The 26,616-nt window shown below is 57.1% G+C and overlaps 3 protein-coding genes across 21 annotated transcripts in view; 2 read left to right on the top strand and 1 right to left on the bottom strand.

The window, feature by feature from the left end:
* Window positions 1-8,671, top strand: part of C10H16orf96 (chromosome 10 C16orf96 homolog) — a 35,319-nt gene extending 26,648 nt beyond the window's left edge. For 6 of the 13 annotated variants that reach the window (XR_016022593.1, XR_016022592.1, XR_016022591.1 and 3 more), the window contains 5 exons: window positions 300-392; window positions 1,328-1,478; window positions 1,603-1,705; window positions 2,623-6,489; window positions 7,153-7,233. Coding sequence is in view for 4 of the 13 variants with exons in the window: in XM_088801278.1 (XP_088657404.1) it covers window positions 300-392; window positions 1,328-1,478; window positions 1,603-1,705; window positions 6,427-6,489; window positions 7,153-7,331 (589 nt within the window). In the remaining 9 variants the exon portion in view is untranslated. Of the gene's footprint in view, window positions 1-299; window positions 393-1,327; window positions 1,479-1,602; window positions 1,706-2,622; window positions 6,490-7,152; window positions 7,858-8,518 lie in introns of those variants that run through there. The other 7 variants (XM_088801280.1, XM_088801277.1, XR_016022587.1 and 4 more) reach the window with 6 other exon arrangements.
* A 2,781-nt stretch (window positions 8,672-11,452) lies between these two features.
* On the bottom strand, window positions 11,453-19,310 carry UBALD1 (UBA like domain containing 1). Of its 4 annotated transcripts, XM_074322631.2 has the most exons (6): window positions 19,055-19,310; window positions 18,282-18,384; window positions 17,136-17,201; window positions 16,361-16,428; window positions 15,656-15,718; window positions 11,453-15,352 (listed from the first exon to the last, which is right to left on the bottom strand). In XM_074322631.2, exons 1-6 carry the CDS (start codon window positions 19,172-19,174, stop codon window positions 14,999-15,001), a joined length of 774 nt encoding a protein of 257 aa, XP_074178732.1. In that variant the 5' UTR covers window positions 19,175-19,310; the 3' UTR covers window positions 11,453-14,998. The 4 variants fall into 4 exon arrangements, with proteins under 4 accessions (XP_074178732.1, XP_074178733.1, XP_088657408.1 ...); XM_074322632.2 differs by lacking the exon at window positions 17,136-17,201 and having other exon boundaries at window positions 19,055-19,309; XM_088801282.1 differs by lacking the exons at window positions 16,361-16,428; window positions 17,136-17,201 and having other exon boundaries at window positions 19,055-19,308.
* A 6,029-nt stretch (window positions 19,311-25,339) lies between these two features.
* The window catches only part of MGRN1 (mahogunin ring finger 1), a 48,663-nt gene continuing 47,386 nt past the window's right edge, over window positions 25,340-26,616 (top strand). For 3 of the 4 annotated variants that reach the window (XM_019756445.3, XM_019756443.3, XM_019756446.3), the window contains exon 1: window positions 25,340-25,597. In XM_019756445.3, the coding sequence (XP_019612004.3) occupies window positions 25,510-25,597 (88 nt within the window). In that variant the 5' untranslated portion in view covers window positions 25,340-25,509. The remainder of the gene's footprint in view (window positions 25,598-26,616) is intronic. The other variant, XM_019756447.3, reaches the window with a different exon arrangement.

Below are 26,616 nucleotides of genomic sequence, written 5' to 3'. Positions count from 1 at the left end.
TTTCCATCACCCCAGAAGGAAGCCCCTTACCCGTTACCTGTCACTCCGATTCCCTTTCTCCCCGGGCCCTGGCAGCCTTTAGTCTGTGTCCTGTTTCTAGGATTTACCTATTCTGGCTTTTCCTTTTATAATCAGAACAGTTGTTTTTTATTACATACAAAGATTACTGGGGCTCCCCAGAGCCCTTGCAGGGAGGCCCTGTTCCCACCCCGTTGGAGGGCGGCTTCCTGGAGGAGGTGGGAGCCTAGCACTCTCCGCTCGCCACGTATGCCTCCCACTGAGCTCGTGTCCACCCACAGGCATCTCATCACCATCCGCAAAGCACACCTTCTGTCTCGGCTGCGGCCCGCCAGTGCCAACAGCTACGAGTACCTGCAGCGGCAACAACTGAGGTGAGCAGGCTGGGGGGGCTGCCCCACCGTGGTCACTCAGGCCCCGGAGCCCTACAGAGATGTCAACTCCAGCCCCAGGAGCCAAAGACTGTCCCAGGGCACCACCAGACATCTGCAAGGGAGACGTGCCGGGAGGTGGCTGGGGCAGCAGACATGGTGGAGGGGCACGGCCATTTTCATTGGGCATCTATTATGGGTCAAGAACTGTTAGGGGAGGGTTTCTCATTTAAATCTCATGACCCTCTACTAGCTAGGATTAATATGCCTGCTTCCCGCTGGAGGACGTAAGGAGTGACAGTGGGTCCTCCAGGCTTGCTATGGCTGGGCAAACACTGCGCTACGCTCTTTGACGTACCTGACCTCATTAAATCCTTACACCTGCCCTGTGAGGTGTATTCTGTTATCATCCCACTTCACAGTTGAAGATTTTGAGGCTCAGAGAATTTAAGTAACCTGCCCAAGGTCACAGGTAGTGGCAAGCTGGTACCTAAACCTGAGAGTTTCTACTGGACCCAGCTGGCACCCTGGGTCCCAGCCCCACCCCTCACCCTCCTGACATCCCGCGGCTTCCAGGCCTGTGGGTACATCTGGCCAAGTGAGGGAATAAATGGCAAAATCGTAACCACGGCGGCATGAAGGGGCGGGGCGTGGGGACCTGTGCCCCAAACGCCTTCACTTCCCTTGCCCGACTCCTGGAGACCAGGAGGGTAAGAGATGCACTTGGCAGGCCAGACCAGGCCTCCAGGGGGCGCTAGGTTCCGGGGAATGAGGCCTTGATTTATTTTCCCTCTGCCCCATGCTGCCTGTCTAGTCACCCACCAGGCCCCAGGCCTGCCCGCTGCACCACTCAGACTCAACTGGAAGAAACTCCAGTCTTCCCTCCCTCAGGGCAGCGGGGTCTCCAGGTGGCTGCTGACCCCACTGCCCCGCCCCAGGGAACAGCACCAGCTACAGCAGCTCCAGGACCTCGGAGACCAGGAGGACGGGGGCGACGGCCCTGGGAATGACACCAACCGCAAGTTCAAGTCACATAACTTGGCGACCCTCTACCCCTACGGGGACCCTGAGATGTTAGACTATGACACCGTGAGTCGGGCCACAGCCTGGGCGGTGGGTGACCCCAGGGAGGCCGTGCTCTGTCTGCTGGGCCTCCATGTGTCCTACAGAGGCTCGAGGACATCCCTGACCTGGGGCCCGGGCCATCCAACAGACCGAGGTGGACATCCTGGGAGTGGACGGGGTCCTGTACAAAGGCCGAATGACCAGCCGGGGCGGTGTGCAGCCACCAACCAGCATGGAGAAGGAGCTGGCTGGTGAGGAGCATCAGGCCTTCCTGGGGACCCCTGCCCTGGGTCCTGGCTTTGCTGGGCAGCATGAGGGGATGGGTGGAGGCAGGGCCCAGAGCCAGCACCATCCCTGACTGGGGGTCCTCACACAGCCACTTGCAAAAATGGGGTCCTGCTGTATGACAGGCACTTCACCAGTTGCCAAGGAGACAGAGGGGAGTACAAAATAGGGGCTGATCCCCTGGGGTCTCCACATGAGGGGGAGAAGCACACTGTAAGCGGATAACTGAAGGTGCGGACGAATAGCTGACCCGAAGGGAGGGCCTTGGTGCTCGGACATCTTGTAACAGAGGATGTGGGCCTCGGGAGGGGCGCCAGTGCCTCCCCCAAAGGTGAGATGCTGGGCTGATGATGGGAGAGTTGGACAACGGACGGTCATCCAAGGAGAGGGACTGGACATTGCCCTGAGGGCTCTGAAGAGGGACTGGAGGTTGCTGGTCGAAGGGGTCAGGTGAGAGGAGAGTGGTCCGGGTGGAAGGAACAGCAGGTGCAAAAGCCCTGGGGTGGGTGGAAGCCAGGCACAGCCGGGCACTCAGGAAGGTGAGTGCACCTGCAGTGATGAGGAGGACACGTGGGCAGACCCTGCAGTCCTACGTCCTAATGTCAAGGGCAGGTGAGGGTTGGGCCAGGGGAGTCTGTCACGTACACATGTGGAATCAGTCACTCTGGTGGCTACACTGTCAAGGCCCTGGCTGCAGCTGGCTCCCACCAGGGACCCCAGGACTCAGCTCCAGCACTGGGCCTCTTTTACTCTTTTGCGTAAAAGAACATTTGCTCAAAAGGCCAAAAGGGGCACCTTCTTTTCCTGGGCTTGTGGCTGCATCACGCCAGTCTCTGCCTCGGTCTTCGCGTGGCCTTCTCCCTGTGTCTTTTCCTCTCTTAAGGAGTCTGTCTCTTAAGAACACTTGTCATTGGATTGAAGACCCAACATAACCCAAGATGCTCTTATCTCAGAATCCTTCACTTAATTACACCTGCAAAGACCTTTCCTCCAAATAATACGTTAACAGATTCCAGAGGACGTCTTTTTGGGGGCCACCACTCAACCAACTACAGGTCCTCCCTGTCCCGGAGGGCAGGACCCCATCTGGAAGCCTGCATCCCCCTGGGGCAAGGATGTGACCTGCAGTACTAACAGCTCCTCTCCAGGCCCCCTGACAGTGGATGCTGTTGGGAGGGGACTCAGGCTGGGTTTCAGGGACCACCAGACAGGATCGTATTGAATGAGCCTGACTTCTTGCCAGGCCCTACAATGTGGGGAGGCATTGCACACATGAGCCGGTGAGGGCGCCCTTGGCAGAGGGGCCAGGATGATGTTACACACCTGGCCCTCATCGCCAGTCACTCACCTGACAGCCCCCTTCTCCCCTCAGAGGGAAGGGCTTTTCTCCCCAGGGCTCATTCATTCTCAAGATCCCCAGCAGCAAAGCAGGACTGAGTCATGACACCTCAACTGCTTTATCCTGCCTGGGGGCGACAAAGTCTAACTAGCATTAGAAATGAATTAGAATCCTACCTGTGGCCAGATTTTTTGACAAGTATGCTCTTGGCGCTCATTTATTTACTCAAAAGAACAGAATCACTATCTAAACCTAAGCTAGCTGGTGGGCTCGCCCAGGCCCAGCCTGGTCCCAGATGCATTCATCTGTTCATCCCCCACCCCCACCCCTGTCCACAGTGCCCTGCTGTGCATGCAGCCCTTTGCCAGCCCCACGGGGTGTCAACCAAGCCTCTGGTCTCCAGATGCCTGCACTCAGGCCAGGGCAGACAAACACCTGCTCCCCAGTGAGCGATGCCCCAGCAGGAGGGCAGGTGGACGTGCCGAGGTGGGTGGGCAGCAGGCCCAGGCTTTCAGAGAATGTCCACGGGAGGAAGGCTGAGTCTGGGCAGGACTAGGGCAGGAGGCAGAGCTGAGGAAGGAGATGCTTCTCCAGCCTGGGCCCTCCCACCAGCTCTGGGTGAACTGCCTAACACACACCCCTAACCAGGCCCCTGTGCAGTTCAGAACCCGTCAGCTTTCCTGTGGCTGCTGTGAGGAATTACCACGAACCAAGAGGCTTCAAATAACCCAAACTTACTTTGTTTTGGTTCTGGAAGTCAAAAATCTAAAACGAGTTTTATGAGCTAAATTTGAGGTGTCAGCAAGGCTGCTTCCTTCTGAGGCTCTGGAGGAAAATGTTTCCTTGCTGGTCCCACCTTCCAGAGGCCTTCTTGGCTTGTGCCCCTCCCTCCGTCTTCAAAAGGCCTCACTCTGACCTCAGCTTCCATCCTCACATCTTCTTTGACTCTGTCCCGCCAGCCTCCCTCATAAGGACCCTGGGGTTACATTGGGCCCACCTGGATAGTCCAGGGTTATCGCTCAGTCTGGAAAAACCTTAATTGAATCACATCTGCAAAGTCCCCTTTGCCATGTAAGGTAAGTGACGTAGTCACAGGCTCTGGGGATTAGATCATGGACATCTGCGGGGGCGTCACACTCAGAGTCCAGACTCTGGCTGATGTACAGGGCTCCTCGGCCCCCGGCCTCGTCTGTGCCCCCCGCCCCAGCCTCATAGACCTGCTCGCTCACTCGCTCTCAAGGAGCCAGCCTTTCTCACCTCTGGGCTTCTGCGCCTGCTGTGTGCTCAGCCTGGAAGCCCTGGAGAACCTTTCCTCTCTGCCAGGGCTCAGGCATGCCCTCCCCGTGGGAACCTCCTGCCTTATGCAGAGGTGGGAAAGCTAAGAGGAGAGCCTAGAAGGAGCAGGTATTGGGGTCAGGTGCTGAGTTTGGACATGTAGAGTCCAAGGCGGAGGGGAACATGAAGGAGACTGCTGGGTCAGCAGATGGGGTCCCAGTCCTCGCTGGGTCTCCATTTTGAACCTATACCCTGGGCCCATGTTCCTTACCTTAGAGGGAAGCAATGTGACAGTCTCACTGGTTGGCTGGTTGGCAGATCCCACCTCTGATCTGTGAAGGGATGCAGGTGCCAACTGGGGGTCAGAGTGGGAGCCAGGCAGCAACCTCCAGCCAGGCATTTGCTCTTGCAGAGAACCCATGAAGCACACAGGCGGTGGTTCTTAACTCAGGTTCAAGAGACATGACCCAAGCTGTATGGCTCTCAGAGGCTCATGGGGAATCAAGGTGGTGCCGTTCGGGTTCTTGAGGTCATAGACTCTGCGACAGAGTTAGGAATGCAAGAGGTTTGGAGGGGGGAGAGCATTAAAGAGGAGGAAGGAAAGGGAGGGTGCAGGCAGAGACCCTCACACAGTGCACAGGCCTGATAAGGTCCAGCCAAGCCCAGAGGGGAGCTTCCAAGCTAACACTGCCCAGCACATGGCCAGGCCGTGCTCCTGTCACTGGACGGAGGTGCTAACAGACCCTGAGGTGCCAACAGGTGGAGGCTGTCAGCTCCCTGTGCTTCCTGCAGCTAAACAGTAAGTTCTTTCTTGAAGGAAGATCCATGCAGCACCTCCCGCTGCCACATGGCACTGGTCAGTCCTGAGCCCTCTTTGGTGCCAGGTGTGTTTTAGAAGCCACTGGGGAAACCCAAGGTAATCAAAATAGAGTTACTGCTCCCTTCAAGTTTTTGCTCCATGAGAGAGGGTGAAATGCAAGTTCAGCGAGTGAATAAGATGAAACTTGGAAATGGGGGTGAGGATGGCAAGGGAGAGGTCCCTGGCGAGCGGGTGGTCAAAGGACTCTCTGAGAAAGGACATTGGAGGCGGGAATCACCAGGGGACATCCAGGGAAGGACATATCCATCCAGGCAGAAGAAACAGTTGGTGTCCTGCATGGGAAGGAGCTTGGTGACCTCGTGACTCGCACCGGGTGCCCGGCTCGGGCCCTTACCTGCAGACCCCTGTGCCCTCAGCCACCTGTGAGTCCCCCCCCTCCACTCTCCATCTTGCTCTCATGACCCCTTCCCTCCACCCCACCACGTGTTGCCATCTCATGCCTTTCGTCCTGGTGGCTGGTCATAGTGGTTCTTGGCGGGACAGGGAGAAGGGGACACCTTGGGTTCAAATGTGAAGGATGGAGCCAAACCCAAAAGGCCCTATAGTGTATGATACCCCCTTCTATGAAATGTCCAGAACAGGCAAATCACAGAGACAGAAGGCAGATTAGCGATTGCCAGCGGCTGGGGGAGGGGAGAATGGGGAGTGAGTGCCTCATGGGTACGGATTTCCTTTTGAGGTAATGAAAATGTTCTGGAACTGGATGGATGAACTTAATGCCATGGAATTAAGGGTGGAATAAAGGAGCCCATTCTTTCCCCACTTTAAATGGTTAATATTATATGAATTTTGCATCCAAAAAAATGTGCATACACAAAAGATGAAGGATGGAAAATGGGGATGGAGGCACTACGGTGGTCTGGCCCCTGAAGATCTGAAGAACTGCAACATCTAACCTGTAACTAGTTCTTACAGCATTTCACCTGTACCTTGTATTAAAGTAGTGTCTCTTCCCTGGCCTAAGTTACTTTCAAAAAGCCTTTTTCTAATATCTTACCTTTGAGAAGCTCGAGAAGGCGAAAAGGGAAGTAGGTCCTTCCATACACAAAGGGGAAGGGTTAGGTGTATTGGTGGGAGGCAGTCCCACCAAAGTGGAAGGGCTTTTGCAGGAGTTAGGCTTCGGGGAAGTTAGGGGCGGAAGTTTGGAAGAGCTGCCACCCATTCCTGTCTCTTCCCTTCTCTTTTCCATTAAGCTGTGAAGATTCCGCGTCCCCCGACTCAAAACCTGTATGAACGTTTTGATGCCATCTACCCCCGTGAGTACCTGCCTCCCCGACTCCCTGGCCCAGCCAACCTCGTCTATCTCTCGGCTGCTCTGTCAGTGCCAGGGCCCAAAAAAGGCTCTTGAGTGCCCCCACCCCCCCCCAGCAGCCAGCTCCCTGGCCAGGCATCCTGCCATCCGAGGCTCCAGCTTCACCCTTCAGCCGGGTTTCTGGGCCCAGGCGCCATCCCAGGGGCCCAGGCAGAGCGTCTGTCCCCAGGTGTCCATTTGGCTGCAGGGGTGGAATAAGGGAGCCCATTCCTTCCTCTAGGTCTCTTTGCTGGGGGGCACCATGAGCCAGGCTGGGGGGACTGAGCTCCCCTGATTCATACCGCCATGTGCTAGGCCTCTGTGGGCGCTTTGCAGTGTACAAAACACTCCCTTCTTATTTCATCCAGTGTTTATCCAAGCTGGGGGAGGTGGGTATTGCTAGCCCAGTTCAGAGAGGAGAACTGAGGCACAGTGACCTGAGCTGGGAATGAGCTTTATCTTGGGTTGCTCCCCCCCCCCCCCAGGAAGTTTAGGGAGGCTGAGACTGGGTGAGCCTCAGTGAAGCACTTCCATCTTGGGGCTTCTCCTCTCCTTAGTGGGGAAGAACCCATCAGCCTCTACCAATAACGTGCTTGAGACAAATCACAGGTCTCTACTGCCCTTCCAGCCTTGCGCCCTCATGCCAGCATCCGCCCGGCCGCTTTGGGCCCCCACCCAATGATGCCAACGCAGCCTCCGTCTCTGCCTCCCCTGCCACCGCTGCCACCGCTGCTGCCACCCCTGCGGGACCCCAAGCAGGCCCCAGGGTCCACCAGGCACCCAAGGCCTCAGCGCCTCGAGTCCTGAGCCAGCACGCAGCCCACCTAGGAGCCCGCCAGCCCGTGAGCCCTGCGCCCCCATCGTCCCCTCCACTCCCCCACTGGCCAAGACCAGGCCCTGAGCCCGGCATGGGGGAGGTGCAGGGGCCCTGGACATAGGGGACAGGGCTCCGCCAGGGACTCATTTTGACCCAGTGACTGTTTTCAGTCCTTCTTATCCTACATTTCATGGAGAACACAGCTTTCTAGGTTAAATTTTCCACTAAGCCAATTTAATTCCTTGACCAATTTTCAATACACAGTTAAAGCTGTTTTCAAAACAATCACTTCCTTTTTATCTTGCTGAAGTGATTGCATCAGAATCCGTTCCAGTTCCAGCTCTTGCCGATGTCCATTTTCTTTGGAGGCCATTATTTCTACCAGGACGAATTTTCTCATGGGAACCTCATTTTATTGTTTTTAATTTTACATTTCTTACAAGTTTGTGTTGATAATTTCCACCAGCAATTACTGTTATGAATTGGATATTTAAAGAAGCTGATTGTTTATATTTACTTCTGGCTAATCCCTGAGGAACTTGGGGCAATGCTCCTGGAATACTCCAGGACTGCTCTGTCCCATCCAGGGCTGGGGTCCTGCACGTGTGTGTGACATGTGGCTCCCTTGCTAACTGCCCATGTGCCTGGTGGAACAGAGTAAACCAGCAGGTCAGAGCATCCTCGGATCGCAGAGCAGAGCTCATACCTGCCGTCCGGCATCCTGCATGCCTAGCTTGATTTTTCCCCTTGGATAGTTTATCTGTCCCTTTCTTCTCTCTCTGTGTCACTCCCTCTCCCTCTCCACTCCCTGGCTTGTCCAGTTGTGCTCTCTGTCCTTTGTGTACTTCTGACACTTCTATCACATTTCACAGACTACGGAAAATTTCCCTCTGTTCAGTTTCAGGGCATGACCCCCCCCCCCAACATCCACTAGAGGCCCTGGGATGGCAGAGTGAGTGAGGGAGTGGGGTGGGGGTGAGCTGCCCCAGGGTCTGCCCTGGGGGAGGACAGGGGCTGCAGGCTCTGCCAGGGAACTGGTGTGGAGGAGGATTTGCTGGACCTGAAGGCCATCGGAGGCTGGGGACAGGGTGTGCCTGCTCCTTCCTAAGGTCCCCCAGCCCTTCCCCCAGCTTACCGGCAGCCACTCCCAACCCTGACTCCTCTGTTCTTTCTCCAGGGACTGTTTCCAAGCTCTTCCTGACCCAGGTCCACGCCACTTTGGGGGGCACTGGTGGTGCAGCCCAAGCCCCTGCCCCCACCCCCACATCACAGATGAGTATTTTTGACAACCTTTCCCGAGAATAAAACCTTCCACCTTTCATTTTCCTGACTGTGGATGAGGGTGACTAGCTTGGTGTCCTCTCTGGAGGGTGGCCTTGCCTGCCCCACTTGGGTAGGGGGCCTCCTGGTCCTTCCTTGGGCCACCACCCCAAGGTCAGCCTCCCAGAGCCACTGCCCAGAGCCACCCTGGCCAACCCTCAGCAGAGAATTGAACCAGCCTTCCCTTCTCCATCACACTCGCCAGTGCCCTGAGCTGCCCCAGGGCTGTGTGGCGGGCAGGTCGGGGTCTGTGGGTGGGGTCGTGACTTGCCCAGTGTTACACTGATGCCTCAACTCTCTGGCTCCCCACCCAGGAGGCTGTACTTCTTGGGTGCTGTACACAAGTACGAGGGCCCCAACCACCATCACTTCCCCAGAGGCAGGAAAGGGAGGTGTGGCCGGGCTCGGGCAAACAGGTTGCTGTGGTCTCCAGGGGAAGCACTCGCTGCCAGCCTCGTCTCCCGAAGCCCCGACACGTGGGCACCCACAGGCACAGGGTGCAACGCTGCCCCTCATAATCAATCCTCGTTGAGCCTTCAAAGCGGTCTTCCCAGCCATTTCGCAGGTTTACATCAGACTCAATGCCTGAGTTGGTTCCTGCAGCCAAGGTTGTGAGGAGTGAGACCCAGGTAGGTCACCGTTTCCATTCTGATAGGCCTTCTTGGTGCTCTGGAAGGGAGGGAACCACAGTCCCAACTGCAGTCAGGCGGAGCAATCCCAGAACATGGCAGTCTCGTCCTCTATGGGGGTGGGGAAGCCGCCCTTTGGCAGAATCCTCACCAAGGACAGTGGCAGAACTCCCCTCCCCATCTCAGCCCCAGGGGGTGGGGCCTGCAGGTCTTAGAAGCTGGGAGGGAGGTGCTGTGCCCACTCCCAGGGCAGCTGCCTCCAGAAGGTGGCCCACCCCATCCCAGCAGGGGAAGGTGACTGGAGAATGGACAGAACCAGGGGTGGAGTCAGCAGAGGGAGAATTTTGGAAGGCACTGGGGCCAGCTGCCTCCTCTGCAAGGGGGACCATGGATCCTGGCCTGGGACTCAGCAGCAGGGCCAGGCTGGACAGGGAGTAGGGTGACAACTGTCCTGGTCGACCCCGGAGTCGGGGCGGGGGGGTCCCTGGAACATGCAGTTTTAAGACTGAGATGAGTTGGTCATATGGGGAGGGAGGCATGTGGGCTGGCCAGGTATGTGGGGTTGCACAAACGAGCCATGCAGGAAGGTGCCTCTTGCCAAGCAGAGGGTCCTGCCTCCAGGTGCTGCTAGAATGGAGATGCTGTGTGGTGACCACCCTGCACCCCAAACCCAGCCCCACAACCCACTGATGCAAATCAGGTCACTGAACATTCTCTCTTGCAGTGACTAGGAACTCATTAACCCTAAGGTAGAAACAAACAATAGCAGCAAATGTGTGTCCCAGACAAGATGACGTGCTTTGGAAAGAGGCACCAGCAGTGCCCCAAAGCAGCCTTCAGAAGGTGACAGGTGAGGCCCTGGACGGAGGGCCTTTTGTGCAGGGACTTCTTAGGGACACTGGAATCAGCACACTGGTTCCCCGGTCACGACCATCTTGGCTGGCTTGACCCCTAACTTTGCGTGGATTTAGGGGCTCTAGATAAGAGACCCTCCAAACCCTCACACAACTGCCAGAGAAGGGCACACCAGCCTCCATAGAAAATGTCCCCACCAGTATTTGCAGCTGCTACTCCCCAGGAGATGAGCAATGGCCCCAGAAAGCAGAGCAGAACTCTGCCAACAGGCTCCCAGCACCTTATGCGGTGCCACCAACAAAGCCTCAGCCCCCCTGGAAGTGGGTCTTCCCACACCCTCCCCAGGAGGACCCAGCATCCTCCCACCTGTAAGAGAGTTTTAAGGCCCATTTGAAATACATAAATCGCCCAGACATAAGCTGTGCCTCAACCAGAGACCTTTCCAAATGCAGGAACTGGAAATAGCTTTGCCCTAAAAGACCTCCTTTTGGCCAATCCAAGCCTCCCGGACGCTGACACCAGGAAGTAACGAGTCAAATCCTGTCTGTCCTCAGATGAGTCCTGCTATGAAAAGCCCCTCAGAGACCTCCAGGGCCACAGCAGCCCCGCCCACCACTGGATTTGGGGGCCAGCCTCGGGAACTGTGGTTTTCTGCAGCCCACAGTGTCTTCTCAGAGAACCCTAGAGACACCCTGGGGACCCTCAACAGCCCTGGAAGTGTCCCCACCATCCAGAGACTCTCACAGAACAAGCCCTTCTCCTTTTAAAGCTGCCTGAAGGGGAAGCCCTGCGTGCCTGCAGAAAGCACTTTAGGGTCACCCTTCACATCACCAGGTGCCCCTCCGCCCATGGAGCAGGCCGTTTACTTCCAAAACTGCTCCTGGGAATGCAAGATGCCCTGCAGAGATTCCAGCCTCTGAGACAGGAGGTGGACACACACATCCGTGGTGGCCGGTGGAGTGGGCTGGCCATTCAGGGGCAGGCTGCCTATGTCCCCACCATCATGATCAGTTTCAGCCAGTCGTGGCCTTGAGGAAACTTGGGCAATATTACAAATTTCCAAGATAAGCCAGAAGTGAGGCTTCTCGTGTAAACGCTCCTGATGTGAAAATGTTGGCTGACAAATCAAAAAGGCGTAAACCACAATGCAAGCCAAACGGCACACATCAGGGGACTGAGTTTGCAAGCCCCTGAGATAACCATGCCCCCGTCTTCCAACAGCGACCGGAGGGCACAGCCACCTCGGGAGGCCAGAATCTCATTCCCACATACTGCCACATCCCCTTTAGAAATGAGACACGCAGAGCTCAAATCACATTCTTTCAAGCAAATGGTGTTTTCTAGAGTGGAATTTTGGAAACAGTCATTTGGAGCTCAAGTCTGGCAGTCAGGTAGGAGGTGACCAAGCCCAGAAGAGGCTGGACTTTGAGGTAACAAGTCCGGTTTTCTCAGGAGGTGCCCAAGATGAAGGCCCTGAGCCTGGCTGTGAATGTGAGCCTGTTTTGTTTGTACACCAGCACCTTTGCTTTGCAGCCAGTTTACACTCGAATGTGTAGATGGTTCCTGACGCCTTCGGGCTTGCTCCTGAGCTTCCAGGATTGGAGAAGGGAAGGAATGTCCCAGGTTCTGTGTCACACTCGATTCTGGGGCACGTGGCATCTGTGTGGGCCCACCTGTGGTTCCCTCCCCTTGTTAGTCGGGCCCACTTCTGCATCCGTGCCCTTGCTGAGATGCTCAGATGGGGGCTCCCAGCACACCTGGCAGGGCCTCTGCACTGCTGGCAAGTAGCCGAGTCCCCCGGTCCAGCGCCAGTCCTGCCCTCCACTGCCTCCTGCTCTGGGTCCCACTTTGCCTGGGGCACTTATTAAAAATCAGATTGTTGGGTCCTCCTCCAGAACAGCTGCTTCAAGCACCCGGGGGACCTTATGCTCAAGTTTGGGGGCTGTGAGAGGCATGGGCTGGGTCGGAAGCCCCTGGGAGCCCTCTTCCCTTTAATAACAACTTTCCACAGAACTGACATGGTACAAAGTCTACCCTTTTAAAGTTTGCAGTTGAAAGGTTTTTAGTTTGTCCACAAGTCGGTCACCAATATCCTGGGGGTGTTTAAAACTATACTGTCAGGGCCTCCCCCCCAGATGCTGGCACTGGGCCCAGGAGTCTTGGGGTACTTTGCTTGTCTTTTCATAGAACCCTCAGGAGGCTCTGCTAGGGGACCATGGTCATGAGCTCTCCAGTGATGGGGGGTGGTGGTGATTTTTGCCTCCAGGGTACATTCTGCCTTATCTGCAGACTTTTTTGGTTGTCACAACTGAGGGGAGCCACTGGCATCTAGTGGGTAGGGGCTGGGATGCTGGCCAACATCCCGCAGTGCACAGGATGCCCCACGGCGGACAGTGATCCAGCCCCAATGTCCGGTGCCAAGTTGGGAAAACTGGACCTATAGGAACCTCAAGTCCCTCCCAGCCTAACATGACTCCCTGGGACCTCCAGACCCAGCCCACAGGGCTCCCAGAAGCAGAAATGGGCTTCACTTCCAACAGAGCAGCAGAGCAGGGACATTTCTCAAACAGGCCTGAGGTCCCATCTCTAACAAGCTCCAGATGCTGCTGCTGGTCTGGGGACCACAGTGAGCAGCAAGGGTGTGGGTCACCTACAGGCCACCCAGGGGCCTGCCCAAGGTCACGTCCCCATTGTCTTCAGGAATGCAAATTCTAGACAGTGCACCGTCTCCTGTGGTTCCAAAAATGTACAGCTGCCCCAGGAATCAGCTCGCTGGAAGAGCCCAGGCACACTCATCCCACAAGGCTGATAACCCAGAAATGCTCGCCTCTGCAAAGCATTTTCCTACCACTTGAAGAAGGGATGTGCCAGTTTCCTGAGAATTTTCTTCCATCCAAAATAATGGCGAAGCTGCAGTGAAGATTCAGGAAGCCTGAGATACCCCTTCTTCGCCTCCGCATATGCACCCCCGAGGGAGCCGTGCCCTCTCTGGACTCTGAGAGGCCGTTGGATGGTGGTTTTCAAGGGGAGGACACACTTCCGAGATGTAAGCAACAGCGACCAGTCTTCAATGACAACCAGAGTGTAAACAGTCGTCCCAGGTGGGCTGCGTCAAGAGCCTGTCCAGGTTGCAGCAGGGTGGAGACAAAGCTGAGCAGTGGCAGCCTTGTCAGAAAGCACAGCCCCATCCCTGGGAGCGAGAGCGGATTGTAGTGGTGAGTGCTGAGACGTGTCAGGCAGGTGACTTTCCGAAACAGAAGAAACTCTCCAACCCAACCGCCATCCAGAGGGTTTAGATGCCAACTGAGGCGGGGCTGGGTGCTTGGCAGGCTCTCCAGGATTAGGGAGTGAGGTCTGCTGGTAAGGAACGGTAGAGGCCCTGGCCTCCCTCTTTCCCCAAGTCCCGGCCCATCACAAGGGATGCAAGGCCGAGGCTGTCTTCTCCCAAAGCTGCCCCAGGGACCTCCCACCCGTGTGGGCAGCCCAGAGCCGATTGGGGTGTCTGGCTTCTCCCTTGGGGCTAGAGTAGGTGCCTGCCCCAGCCCAGCTTGGAAGCAGGTTGGATCCAGTCTGTTACCCCTTGGTGGTCCATCTCCTTAGTGACCAATGGTTTGAGCACTGGTTGGACCTGCCCTGCCCTGGTCCTGGCCCTAGCCCCCACTGGCTCTGCATTCAAGCCTGCTGACTATAGGGCTGTGACCTGCAACTTCCCAAGGGACGGCCCTGCCCCACCCAGCATGTTTGCTGGAGGTTGGGCTTGGAGGGTCCAGCCCACAGCCAGCCACTGGGGCCTGAGACAGGAAAAAAAGGTCCTTGTGAAACCCAGGCAGACCGGAAGGCAGTTGTTAGCCCTGGAGGTCGGGATCCATCCAGCCAGGCAGGGGGAAGGGTGGGCAGACGGAGGCTGGGATTCTTGGAACACAGGCCAGAAACTAACTTCATGGGAAAAGCCTCGGGTGGGCAGGAAGATTCCAGAGCATGTTGTGGTTGAAAAGACAGCGACAGACAGGAGCAGTGTGGAGCCAGGCAGGACTGGGGGGTAGCCCTCAGTTCTGGGCTCCATCGGCACCCTCCCCCTACACGGAGCCAGCTGGCAGCAAAGCTTAGGATACGAGGCAAGACCACAGAGCCTGGTGGTGGTTTGGAACTCTTTCTTCTCCTTTGTTGAAAGGGGGAAAGGAAATGGGTATGGGGTACCCCGGGGCTCTGGGGGAGGCATGCAGACAGCCCCAGCAGGCAGGAGCTGGGGGATGGGTGGGAAGAGTCCTGGAGTTTCCCACAATCCTTTTCTCTGCAGGGAACAGCAAGGCTGGCTGCTGGGGGGGGGGGGAGGAGAGGGGGGGAAGGGAAGGCCGTGGGGAGAGGGGCGGTGGGCAAGGGACTGGGGGGGTTCACTCTAACATGCAAAATCCAGCTGCCCCATAAACTAGGTTGCTTTTTGAAGAGTGACACACGTATAAATACACAGACACAGCTACACGCACACATGCGGAGAAGGCTCTGCATTCCCAAGGGTGGGGATCTAGACCTGCCGGCCCCAGGAGCTCCAAGGCAGGAGCCAGCCGTCTCCGCAGCCCCCTGGGGTGGGGTGAGTCCTCTGGGGAAGACTGCTTGGGCTCTGCAGTTCTGTCCACCAGCACCCAGACGACTGAACCAAACCCATGCAAGCCGGTGCCGCGCCTGCGCTTCTGTGTACGCGCAGGCCGCCTGTGTGCTGGCAGGAGGGGCCCGTCTCTCCCCTCCAGGGCTCCAGGGAATGGGGGTGCAGACAGAGGAGGGTGAAGGGGCCCACAGAGACGTCCTCTCCCCCACCCCACGGGGTCCTGGCCTCCGGGAGGGGGGAGGGGCCTGCCTTATCTCTCAGCCTCCATGGCAGGGTGGGCCCTTGGTTCTGAGGCAGCCTGTTGGGGCGCCAGGGGTGGCCAGTCTGACGCCGGTGAAGGGGGTGCTGGAGTCCACAGGGGTGGCTGCTGCGGCTGGTGATACTGTGGCCCACCTGGGGGCGAGGCCACCATGGGCCAGCTGGGCGCTGCAAAGCTGCCGGTGGAGGCGTGGGGGAAGTGTGGGGGGGGCGACGTGGCCGTGGTGGCCATTGGGCTGCCGCTGCCACCACCGTGAAAACTCTCCGAGGCCTTGAGACGGGAGAACATGGTGAGGGCGTCGGGGAAGTTGGGGGGCGTGGCTGGGGTGTTGGCAGGAGTGCACATCTGTGGGGGGTGAGAGCAGAGAGGAAGGGGTGAGCACCCTTTCTGGGAGGCCCCCAGCCTCCCACTGGCTCCGAGTTGGAGGAACATGCCCAGCTGTGAGGAGCATTGTGCCCCCTCCCATGGATGTACCAGGCCCCCCACATGGTCCACCAGCCAGGGGCTCACGGAAGAAAGGTGGGATTCTGAGCTAGGCAGGCCCACCAATGAGGTCCCATCCCAGTAATCCCTTCACAGCCGAGAGCCACCGCAGCTTGACCCAGGGGACCCTGTAGAGCTGCCCCTGAGGCCGCAGGGGACACTTACCATCTGGTGGTGGTGGTGGCTGTAGGGGATGTTGGTCTCCTGGAAAAAGGCGCTGAGGGCCGTCTGCGGGAAGAAAAGCCCAAGCTGACCCTCAGCATTCTGCCTGACCCTGCCGCTGCCCTCCTTCCTAGGCTCTCTGGGACTTGGTGTGGCCCTGGGCCTGGACCAAGTGGGAGGAGCGAGTTGAAGCACTGTGTCTGTCACAAGCCCCTCAGCACCGCCTGAGGAGGCACCTTGGACTTCCTGGCACATCTGGTGGGTGGTGAAGATCCTCACAACACTGCCTGCTACCTGGACACCAGGTGCCTCCACTTTGCATATACCTGTGTCATCACGTGACCTGGGGAGCAGCTAGCACCCTCACCCGTCTCGGGGAAAGGCCTCCAGCAGACCTCAGGCCCAACCATCACCAACTCCATGAGTGGTAAGTCCCTACTCTTCTCTGGGCCTCAGTTTCCTTGTCTCTGAGCCAGGGATAGGAAAGGCTCCAGGTGTCGTCAGTGACCCGCCAGCCCCCTCCTTGGCTGACCAAGGGACTGTGTCCTGGTCTGGGCCTGTTTCTCCATCTGCACCATAAAGGAACTGAACTCGGTGGCTTCCAGGTTCCCCTCCCTCACAGCAGGGACCTCCAAAGATCCATGTTCCAGCTGGGAGAACTGGAATTAAGCAGGATGGTCTGGGTTTTGTACTCGCTGCCCTGCTCACCTGAGCCTCCGGCAGAATGTTCTCAAGATGGCAAAACAGGAGGATGGCAGAGGGGTCTGCACCCAGAACTGTGAGGAAAGGGGGACGAGAGCGAGGAAAGGGGGACGAGAGCTGGCCTGGATCAGACCAGCTCATCGGAAGGTCCTGGGGGATAGGGGCGAGGGGGTGGGGAGCTCCAGGGTGGCCTCTGGGACCCCCCAGAGAGGTGCTGGCATTTGGTATGTCCTGGCTCAACCCCTGCAGGAGGGTGTCAAAGAAAATAAGGGAACCGGCTGCTCTTGCGAAAGTGCTGGGTGAGAGAACCCATCTAGTGTGTGAAGGGTCTACCAGGCCCTGCCAAGTCCCAGGCTCAGATCTGAGCAGCCCCTGCCACTCTGCCCACCGTCACCACCCCCTCAGCCTGGCCCTCCACTGCCCTGCAATGTGCAATTCCCTCCCTGCGCCTAAGTACCCAGAAACCCAGCCTGGCTCCCAGGGCTGCCCTGGGGTTTTTGCAATTTTCTTAAAGTAAAATCAAATTATTCTGTGTTTTCCTGAACACACCCTACCCCAGTGTCCCCAAACAGGGATGTGGGAGATGGGGGCCTGGTCTCTAAGCACATTCTTGTGACCTCCCCACCCCCATCCCTGGAGCCCCAGGGACACACCCAAACCATTCCTGTCCCAACAGCAGCTCTAAAGGTCTGGGAATGTGAGGATTCCAGAGAGAAACATCTGCCCTACCCCTTAAAGCTGACAGAGGTCCCCTCCCTCTGCAGCCTGTCCCCATTAATACCTGAATCACAGAGACTATGATCCAAAAAGAGGCCTCCAGCTGGCTGTGTCACCCTTAGCCAGTATGCTGGGAGGGAACAGGGGGAAATTAGCCATAAGGACCCCCTCACTCGCTCCTAAGATTTAGGGGTTCATGACCCGTTTCACCTTAAGTGAATTTCCCTAATATCTATATCCCCATTTTACAGATGGCGAAACTGAGACTCAGGGAGCCTGGGGCACAGGGCTCCTACCCCTGGAGCCCCCCAGTCTGCAAGCTGTTCCTGCCCCTGCTGGGATCAGAGTCCTTCCCCAGGCATGTCAATCCTCAAAGCTACATTTCCAATTCCTGTGATCTAGTAACACCAACCTGTACTGCCTGAGTGACCGCCCAGCTGGAGCCAGGCTATGTGGGCTAGGCTGAGAGTGCCTGCCCACCAGACACCTGCCTGCCCAGCCCCAGGGAGGGAGGGAGCCATGTATGCAGATGTGGAACTCAAGCAAACTGCCATGAATGTGGTTTTGCAAGTTTTGCCACATCCAGCCCCAGAGACAAATGGGCTGATTAGGGAGCTTCCTGCAGGGCGGGGCTGCCAGCCCTGGGGTGGGAGAGCATTCACCTCTTAGAGGTCAATTCACACCCTGCAAGGTACAGAGGAAGAAACTGAGGCACGAGGAGGGACGGGACCTGCCCAGAGAGAGCAGCCTCCCATGTCCTGGTGTGAAGACCACACAGCACATCTCTGGTAGAAAGGAGGTGAGCAAGGATCCTCTGGGGGGCTAAGCCACTGTCTCCCCCGGACTGTCCCAACCTGCAGGTGGGAATTCCCATCCCTTCCAACCCTCAAGAAGCTCCCCTGGCTCCTGGTCCCTCCTGAAGGCCCAGAGCAGGAAACCAGGCTCTTAGGCCCCTGATGAGCAAAGACACTACAACTGGTTGGAGCTGTGACCTCACTTACACCTGTGAGGAACGGAGCTCAAGGGGCTCTGGCCTCATCGCTAGCGACCACCTTGGGTTGTTTCTGGGGCGGCTGAGTTAGGGAAGGCCAGGTGGCCTCTTGGCAGCACAAGCCGTGGGCATTAGTGCTCTGTGTCAGGGAGGCCTGGGGGGGTGGGGACCCGAGTGAGACCGCCCCGCCTCCTGCCCAGCTGGCTGAAAACTACTCACTCAACTGGCACACCAAGCCTGCAACAAGCAGGTCGATTCCCCTGCCAGCAAAGAGGTCCCCAACACGACGCCGTACACTCGGGTGTACACGCGTGGGCACCACCTGCAAAACGGCCACGTTTATGTACACAGAGCACACCCCCCGCACCCGCGCCCCAGGTGGACTGCGTGTTTACGCACGCCGAGATGCCCGCACGCAGCGTGGCGCGTGCGTAAATACAAATGCATATGTACGTGGACACACACGCCGCGGGCTGCCCACCGGGCACGCAGACCTGTATACCCACACAAACGGGACAGCTCCGCCCGCGGGCTCCAGGGCTCTCCCGTCCCAACCCCGCGGCTCCAGAGGGAGGAGGACAGCGCGTGCCCAGCTCGGAGCAGGCCTGGGGCGTCCTCCTTCCGGCCGCCCAACCGACTGTCCGTCAGGGCCACGGTGCCGCCCCGCCCTGGCCGCTGCCTGAACAAAAGTGGGGCCCCCCGCATCCCCCCTGCCCCGGGACTTGGGGGCGGGGATTCGGTGTCCCGGCGGGGGCGGGCCACCCCTCCCGCTCACCCCACGCGGGCGGTGTTTCCGGGGGCCGCGTAGACACGGCCGCGCCGCCGGGCCTGACCCGCACGCCGCGTGTGCGCGCAGGGGTCGGGTCCCCGGCGCGCGACCGCCGGGCCGGCCCCGGTGGAGCGCGCACCCGCACGTGTCCACACCTCACACGCCCTGTGGTACGCGCTGCCACGCGGGACGGGGCCCCCATCCCCAGTCCCTGGCCGCGCACCTCGAACTGCCAGTGGGCCGCCTGCAGTAGCTGCTTCGCCTGGTCGGCAGCGCAGCCCGCCGTCAGCACGAACTGGTTGATCATGACCTGGTGCTTGAGCTCGTCCATGTTCACGGACATGGCGCCCCTGCGCTGCCCGCTCGGCCTTCTGCCGCCGCGCGCTCCTCCGCTTCACGCGTCCACCATTAGCGAGCCGGCTCCGGCTAATACAAATATTTACTGTGCGGCTCTGACTCACTGAGCCTCGCCTCGCTCCGGGGCCGCGGGGGGCATGCTGGGAGATGTAGTCCGCGCCCGCCCGCGCTCCAGCGGGGGCTGCGGGCCGAGCTGTCGCCTTCTGGGCACCTTGTGTGCAGAAGCGGGCCTTGACGAGAGCGGGGCACCCGCGCCCCTGTCCTGGTACTGACGGGAGTCAGCAGGCGGAGGCCACAGGGATCTTTGTAAAGACCCTGGACCCCGATGTGGTTGGCATCCCTCTGTTGAGTGGGCGCACCCTTGGGGAGGGAGGCCCTAGCAATTTTGGTACAAGTCGGCAGTAAGAGGCCGCAAGGCCCCGAAGATCTGGTACACAGTAGGTGCCTATATTCGTTCAGTGAATGAAGGGATCTCCTTTTTAGGGCTCTGCTCAAAGTCACCGCCTCCAGGAAGCCTTCCGAGTCTCCCCAATGTCCCGAGCGCATCGCGCACTTGGGAAGCGGGTCCCTCTCCGGGCTGGAGTTCGGCAGAGTACACAGTAGGCACGAGTAACGTCTGGAGTTAGGGATGGCGCCTGGGATAGGCAGGCGAGGTCGCCAGCCTCTGGTGCCTCGGGGTTCCCTCCCCGCGGTGCTCCACTTTCCCACGCAAAATCTCGTGCACTTTGCCGGAAATCTTGGTCTTAAGCGAGCGGGCGCAAGGACCGCGCGGAGCCAGTTCCGGAAAGGCCCCGAACTTCTATTCCCAGAATGCCCCAGTTTATTTGCATCGTTCCGTCGAAAGTGACGTCAAGTGAGTGAGGCCGCGCCTCAGCCAATGGACGTCCGCGGGGTGTTAGGACCTGGCCATATAAGGTAAACAAAGCTGGCCGCCCAATGAGGCGGCGGTGGGGGCGGGCGCTGGGTCGGGACGGACGGGGGCGTGTCACGTGGCGGGCGGGGGCGGTGCTGGAGAGCGCGGGGGTGGGACATTGCGGGCTGTGTTTACAGCTCCGCACGCATCTCTTCCGTTTGACGTTCACGGTCTAGTGTGTGGAGCCCGGTTGGGCTCGGAAGTGGGATCCCGCCGGGGAGTTGGGGAGAAGCTCTGGGCCGAGGTTTGACTGGGTCACCTCCGCGCTTAATGACCTTGTCCCAGTTCCTCTCTCTGGGCTGGGCCCCAGTTTCATTTATTGAGCAACTATGTATTGGGCCCTCCGTACCTGACCCGCTACAGCAGAGAGGAAATCCGAGATGGGTGGGCGGCTGGGGCGTGTGTCAAAATCCCAAGGGCTGATGTAGAATTTAAAGTATAGAAAGTGCCCTCAAGAAGCATACACAAGCCCTCCAGCTGGTGGGTTAAAGGCCATTGAGGGATTTTTTTGTTTTGTTTTATTGGGGAACAGTGTGTTTCTCCAGGGACCATCAGCTCCAAGTCCGTTGTTCTTCCATCTACTTGGGGAGGGCGCAGCTCAGCGCTAAGTCCAGTCGCTGTTATCAATCTTTAGTTGTAGGGGGGACAGCCCACCATCCCATGCGGGAATTGAACCTGCAACCTTGTTAACAGCTCCAGCTTTAACCAATTGCGCCATCTGGCCACCCCCCACCCCCCAGCCCCATCATGTGGGGTGGATTGCAGTGTCTCTGGTCCTGCTCCCCGCATAAGAACACAGGATATGCTGAGGCCGAAAAGGAACACCCACGGATCCATAGGTAGGGGAGTCATACCACCATAGTCTCACTGGAGTCTGGAGTCACACGACCCGCAACCCGCCATCTGCTCTTCTGCCTGCCAACTGACCAACTCCAGCAGCCCCGGCAGTTATATTGGTGGCCAATGGATCACTGGTAACAGCTGACGGCCAACTAGTCACAGCTGATGACCATCTACTACCCGAGCCAGCACCTTTCCACGTGAGGCCGAGAGCCTGGAAACAGCTCTCTGGGACTCTGTCCCCACACCCCCACACCCCCACTGAAGGGTTTTTAACAGGTCTGATCCATTAGTTATCCATATTTAGGATCACTGGCCCAGCAGTGCAGGAACCAAATGGTGGCGGGGGTGGGAGGGGTGGTGAAATCCAGTCGGTTCAGGTGATGTTCTGGGTTCCAGAGGAGTCTGCCCCTGCCCAGCGCCTTGACCGCAGAATTGGATTGAATGGAGTGGGTTCCTGCAGTGCTCTCTGGGGAGCTTTCTCTGGATCCCTCAACTCTTCAGGTGTTCTGGCTTTGGATAGTGGCAGGGGGAGGATGGGGAACATGTGAACAGGGCCTGAAAGGTCCCTGGGTTGTGAGGGGTAGGGGGAGGTTGGGACACCGGCATAGGTCAGGGAGGGGATGGAGGAGACCAGCTGAAGTTGGGAGCTTGGCCCATTGGCAGAAAGAGGACTCAGTGTCCCCTTCCAGCCTGGCTGAAGTCACCTGTCCACTTGGGAAATAAGGTATTTGCCTTGTGGGGGTTACTCAGTCTCCACCATTTTTTGCAAACCCTGCTGGTGCCAAGGAGATCTCCACTCTCATTAAGAATGTCCCTTCGCCTTTGCAAAGCATCATAAGCACAAATGAATGTGGGCAGAGCTGCTCAGCCCAGGGTAAGCAGCTGTGAATATGGTTACTGTTACCACTGGGACCGCAACAGGGCACGGTGGGAGGTGAGCCAGAGAGCCCTGCGTGTCAGTATTCACAGCCATTTAATGACTCTAGTGTTGGCCAAGGTACTCCCGCTCTGAGCTTCAGTTTTCTCATCTGTAGAACCGAAGGTGGGAGCAAGGAGCTCTCCCAGGACGGCTAGGGAAGCGTAATGCCAGTGAGGTGCTCAGCATGGGCGTGACATTCAGTGCACCATTTCTAGCACTCACTTCTTTACCTCTATCTGCACCACTCTAGGGAGCCCAAAGCTCCATTTTGCAGATAAGAAAACTGAGGCTGGAATTCAGGCCTCCTTACACTTTTGCCAGTGTAGAAGAACAGGCACCCAGTGGGCCAGCATGGTGTGTTTCTGGCAAGGGAGGGTGGATGCTGGCAAGACCCACTGGGGGCTTTCCTTGTTGAGGGAGGCAGGAAGTACCCTCCCCCGCCCCCACCCTCATCCAGGCATCACTCAGGTACCTGCTGAGGCTTGCCTAGCCCAGACAGCATTTCCAGACCAGGCCAGCCGTGGTGTGGCAGGTGGGACAGGCAGGAGCAAAGGTCACCCCTCTGGCCCCCATGGCCCCCCAGCCGGATTGTTTTCCCAGGAACAGCAGGGAAGGAAAAAACAACCTTGTTTTTAGCCAGGATCAGCATGGCTAGAGAGTGGACTTTGGATTTCTTAGCAGGCTCAGATGGGGCCTGACAGCTGGGGCCGGTAGATGGGGGAGGGGAGAATAAAAAGCATTTCAGACAGTGCCCTTATCTTAACCTGCGGTCCAGGGAGGTTGAGAGCCTTGTCAGAGTTGGTATAGCCAGTCCACGGAGGCTCAGGGCCCTGGCCTTGTCAGCATCCCTGGCATCCTCCACACCTCCATTCTTTCAATCAGATGTGTGTTTATGAGACAGATACTGGATGCATGGCTCTGAGAACACAACAAGAAGGAATAGGTGAGGATCCTGCCCCCTCGAGACACTGGAAAAGAAGTGTAGACTTGAGAGACTCAGACCAGGAGGCTGTGAACTCTGTCTAGTGTCTTTTTTTGTTTCAAATGACCAATGGTGGCTGACGGAGGGGGCTTTGAGGTCTGGCCACTGCCTGGCTCCTGATCTCTGTTCCCATGCTCTTCCCCTTACTTGATTCTAGCCACACTGGCCTTTGAGCTCCTGGGTCATACTCAGCTCTGCTGCCTGTTCCCCCTGCCTGGCACTTGGCCTGTCCCCTCAGAGTTTGCCTGGTTGGCTTTTACTTGTATTTCAAGTCCTGGCTTAAATGTCATCTCCTCAGAGATGCCTTTCCTGACCCCTCTATCAATAGTAGGTCTCTCCTATTATCTCATTGCATCTCAACCCATTCCCCCATAGCACCCACCACGTTTTGTATTTATACACTTTTTAACTTTTTTAGTGTCTGTTTCCTCACTAACCTGCAGGCTCCATATCTGGCAGTTCCACTATTTGATCCCTATTGGCTGGCTCTTTGCCCAGCTCGTTGCCTGTCGCATAGTAGCTGCATGATAAATATTTGTTGAATAAATAAATGAATCAGTCAAGATGTTGATAGTAGAACTAGTACCAAATCAGAAAGGGCCTGTCTCCCAGCGGGGCATGAGTAAGCACAGAAAAATACACGGCAAATCCAAAGCTCTATTAAGAGGACTGTTGAATTAATTAAACATCCAGCCCATGGAAAAGACTGTCCTAGCCCAAGATCCATACGGAGGATATGCTCTTAGGGTTATTTTTCAGTGGGAACATCAGGGTCTTCAGTACCCTCCCTTCCTCCCCCTAAAGAGAAAGGCTGGTAAATTGAATGCAGTATTGGTATATCTGTGTGTGTGTGTGTGTGTGTGTGTGTGTGTGTGTGTGTAGAGAGAGAGAGAGAGAGAGAGAGAGAGAGCCAAAAAAAGTATACACATTTAAGAAAGGAAAAAACTATTAAAATTGTAATACTCAATATATACTGATAACAAAAGATGGATACAAGTCACGTTCAACTTCTGCAATTACAAGAGGTGCTCAAAGTGGTTACCATCAGCGTCCAGACACTTCTGATTACGGCAAACTACTGCATGAGTAACGTTGACCAAAGAGGCCACTTGTATACATTTTTTTGGCACCCCTGGTATATACAAGTGTTATGTAATTCAACAGAAAGAAATTTAAAGTAACAGAAGATCACATGTGGGGAGTGTCTTTAGGACCACCTGGGGGCAAGAGATATAAAATATGGCACTTTGGACCACTGCTGTCTCAGGAGTAGCAGAGGAGTGCTGTGATAAAAGGAGAGGCTTGGTTCGAATTCCAGCTTTACCACTTAAGTACTATACAATCTGAGTGGGGTACTTAAGCTCTCTCAGCCTGACTTTCCTCTTCTGTATGTTGGGAATGAAAATAGAATTGACATCAGAGAATTAAATGAGAATATGTGCAAAGCCCTCAACATGATGCCTGGCACATAGTAGGTGCTCAGTAAATAGGGATCTTGGTTGTGGAGCAGAGAGATTTAATGAGACTCTTTCAAGACATGGCCTCTCCCTCATAATCCTACAGGTCCCCCACTTCCTTTATTAGTTTTGGCTTCCTGGTTCCCTGACAACAGAAAGTTGTATTCCGGATTCTGGCCTCTAGAAAGGTATAGGACTCATTTTAATATGGATGTGGTGAACTTCTCATTTAAGATTCTTAGCCAGCCCCGCCCTCCCTGGTTGCTTTCTTCATACAGCAGGCCGGACTTGGGAAGTCACTTTCTTTAGGAACCCCAGTTTCTCAACTGAAAACAGATCCTCATGTGGCCTGCTTACAGAGTTTTGTGTTTAAGTCAAAAGCCAGGAAAAGTTCATTGCGACTTGAGAGGCTTTAATCCTGACCTTACATTCTTTGTGCCTCAGTTTCCCTATCAATAAAATGGGGAGAGGTCTACTGCCTCTGTGGCAGGCTGTAAAATTATGTCTTCAAAGTAATTGTTCTGGACGTGGAGCGGGAGAGATTCCCTGAATTCTGGAAAAGGCTAAATAAAGCAAGCGCTTTGCTTCCTCTGTGAGCACTGCTCCAGGTAAGCTTGGGTTCCACCCCAGCTCTTTTCAGGTGTCAGGTAAACGTGTGCCCCCTGCTGGCCAGGGCAGGAGATAAACCCTGGGAAGTGGGGACAAACCTGGTGGCTCAGGGAAATATTTCAGAGAGTGGGTAAATGGAAGTGGGTAAATAGAAGGGTCTATACATGAACAGATTATTAGGATGCTAAAGAATTGCGATGTTGCTGCTGTGGCTGGAATGCAGAGGAAAGGACGATTTGCTTTGCGGTTGATGGTTCCTCCCCTCTGGATTCAGGTCCATTTGGTTTGTCCTGGAGCGCTTGTCAACAACTTCAGAGGGTCCGGACGAGGAGCCTGCCGGGAAATGTAGTTCCTAAGCGGGCTTCCAGCGCCGCAGCCGGCGCCCTCGGCGGCGAGGGGACTTCGTTTCCCGACATGCCTCGGACTCGTGGGGGGGAGGGCCGCCGTGGCGTCGGGCCCCGGGCCTAACCGGAGGTGGGGGCTTGGAGGCCAAGGCTTCCGAGGCCGTGGACAAGCGTCCGTGTGGCCTGGTCCTGGCCATGTCCGCGTGAGGACGCCGTTGTCGCCGCCCGCGTCCCACCCCGGCCCGCCGCGCACCATGGGCTCCATCCTGAGCCGCCGCATCGCGGGCGTGGAGGACATCGACATTCAGGCGAACTCGGCCTATCGCTACCCCCCGAAGTCCGGTGAGAGGCCGGCCCCGACCCCGGGAGCAGACGGCGAGGCGCGTGCTGGGCGGCGGGTAGGGCGGGCAAGGCCCTCCCGCCCGGGGGCCTCCGCGCAGGAGTGGGTGGGGGGTTCCGCTCGGCCCGCGTCCCCACCGCCGTCTCACTGTCCGGAGCTCTGCGCGCCCTCAACCTGGACCCCGGGGCACGCGTGGGACCCTGGGGTGACGGTCTCATCCAGGCTGGGTGACCTTGGGTCAGTCACTTCGCCCCTGAGCGCCCCAGCTTCCTCGTCTGCACACTGGGGAGACCCTCGAGAAAGTCCTAGGGCCGCGGTGAGGTGCGCGGAACTTCGCTGGCGACGAGTTCGTCCAGTGCCCGGCGCTTCGCTTGTGCTTACAGAGTGGTCATTGTCACAAGGATTGACATCACACCATCGTCGGTTTTAGCTTTCTTTGGTGATTTGGTGTGAAGACCCAGACAATGGTTCTGGACACTCCGTCCTGTCTGGTCAGAGTCTTAGCTCTCCTGGCGCGTGTGGATGGTGGGTGGAGTGGGGCTGGGCCCTAGGAGACGATTGCAGTTGATGGGGGAGAGGCTGGGAGTCCTTCCTGGAGAACAGGAGAATGTCTGGGGGGAGCTACCTGGTTCTCTGGTCTCCTTTTTTTTTGTGGTGGAGAAACCTGAGCCACCAGGGAGGAAGTGGCTTTCCCACGGTGTCAGAGCTGGATGGAAGCACGTCTGGGACCAGGACCAGGAGTCTGACTCCCAGAGTAGTTCCCACTCTCTTCTGCCTCTAATGATGAGTGTGGCTCGACTGTAGCTCCAGCTCCTCACTCTCCATGTGGTCAGTTGCCATAGAAGGAAGAGAAGAAAGAGGACAGGGAGTGTGGACATCATGGGGGTTTTCAGATTGGGGGCTCTGATCCCGGCTTCTGAAGCATCTGATCCAATGTGGTCTTCCAGGCCTGGCGGTTGGCCTGTGGGCATCCAGCCGGACCAGGTTTCCTCTGAGCGTGGCTCAGGACCACTTGCTCCCA

The sequence above is a fragment of the Rhinolophus sinicus genome, chromosome 10 (assembly GCF_057876585.1).
Source record: "Rhinolophus sinicus isolate RSI-liver-muscle chromosome 10, RSI-T2T, whole genome shotgun sequence".
Classification (NCBI taxonomy): domain Eukaryota; kingdom Metazoa; phylum Chordata; class Mammalia; order Chiroptera; family Rhinolophidae; genus Rhinolophus; species Rhinolophus sinicus.
This window is presented reverse-complemented; position numbering and strand designations above follow the sequence as displayed.

Bases quoted from the DNA above. Each gene is read 5' to 3' on its own strand.
- UBALD1 (XM_074322631.2), bottom strand. From the start codon at position 19,174: ATGTCCGTGAACATGGACGAGCTCAAGCACCAGGTCATGATCAACCAG. The intron at 16,429-17,135 runs GTATTAATGGGG...CTTTCCTCACAG, and splicing joins TCATAGTCTCTGTGATTCAG to TTCTGGGTGCAGACCCCTCT. The intron at 15,353-15,655 runs GTAAGTGTCCCC...CACCCCCCACAG, and splicing joins GCCACCACCACCACCAGATG to ATGTGCACTCCTGCCAACAC.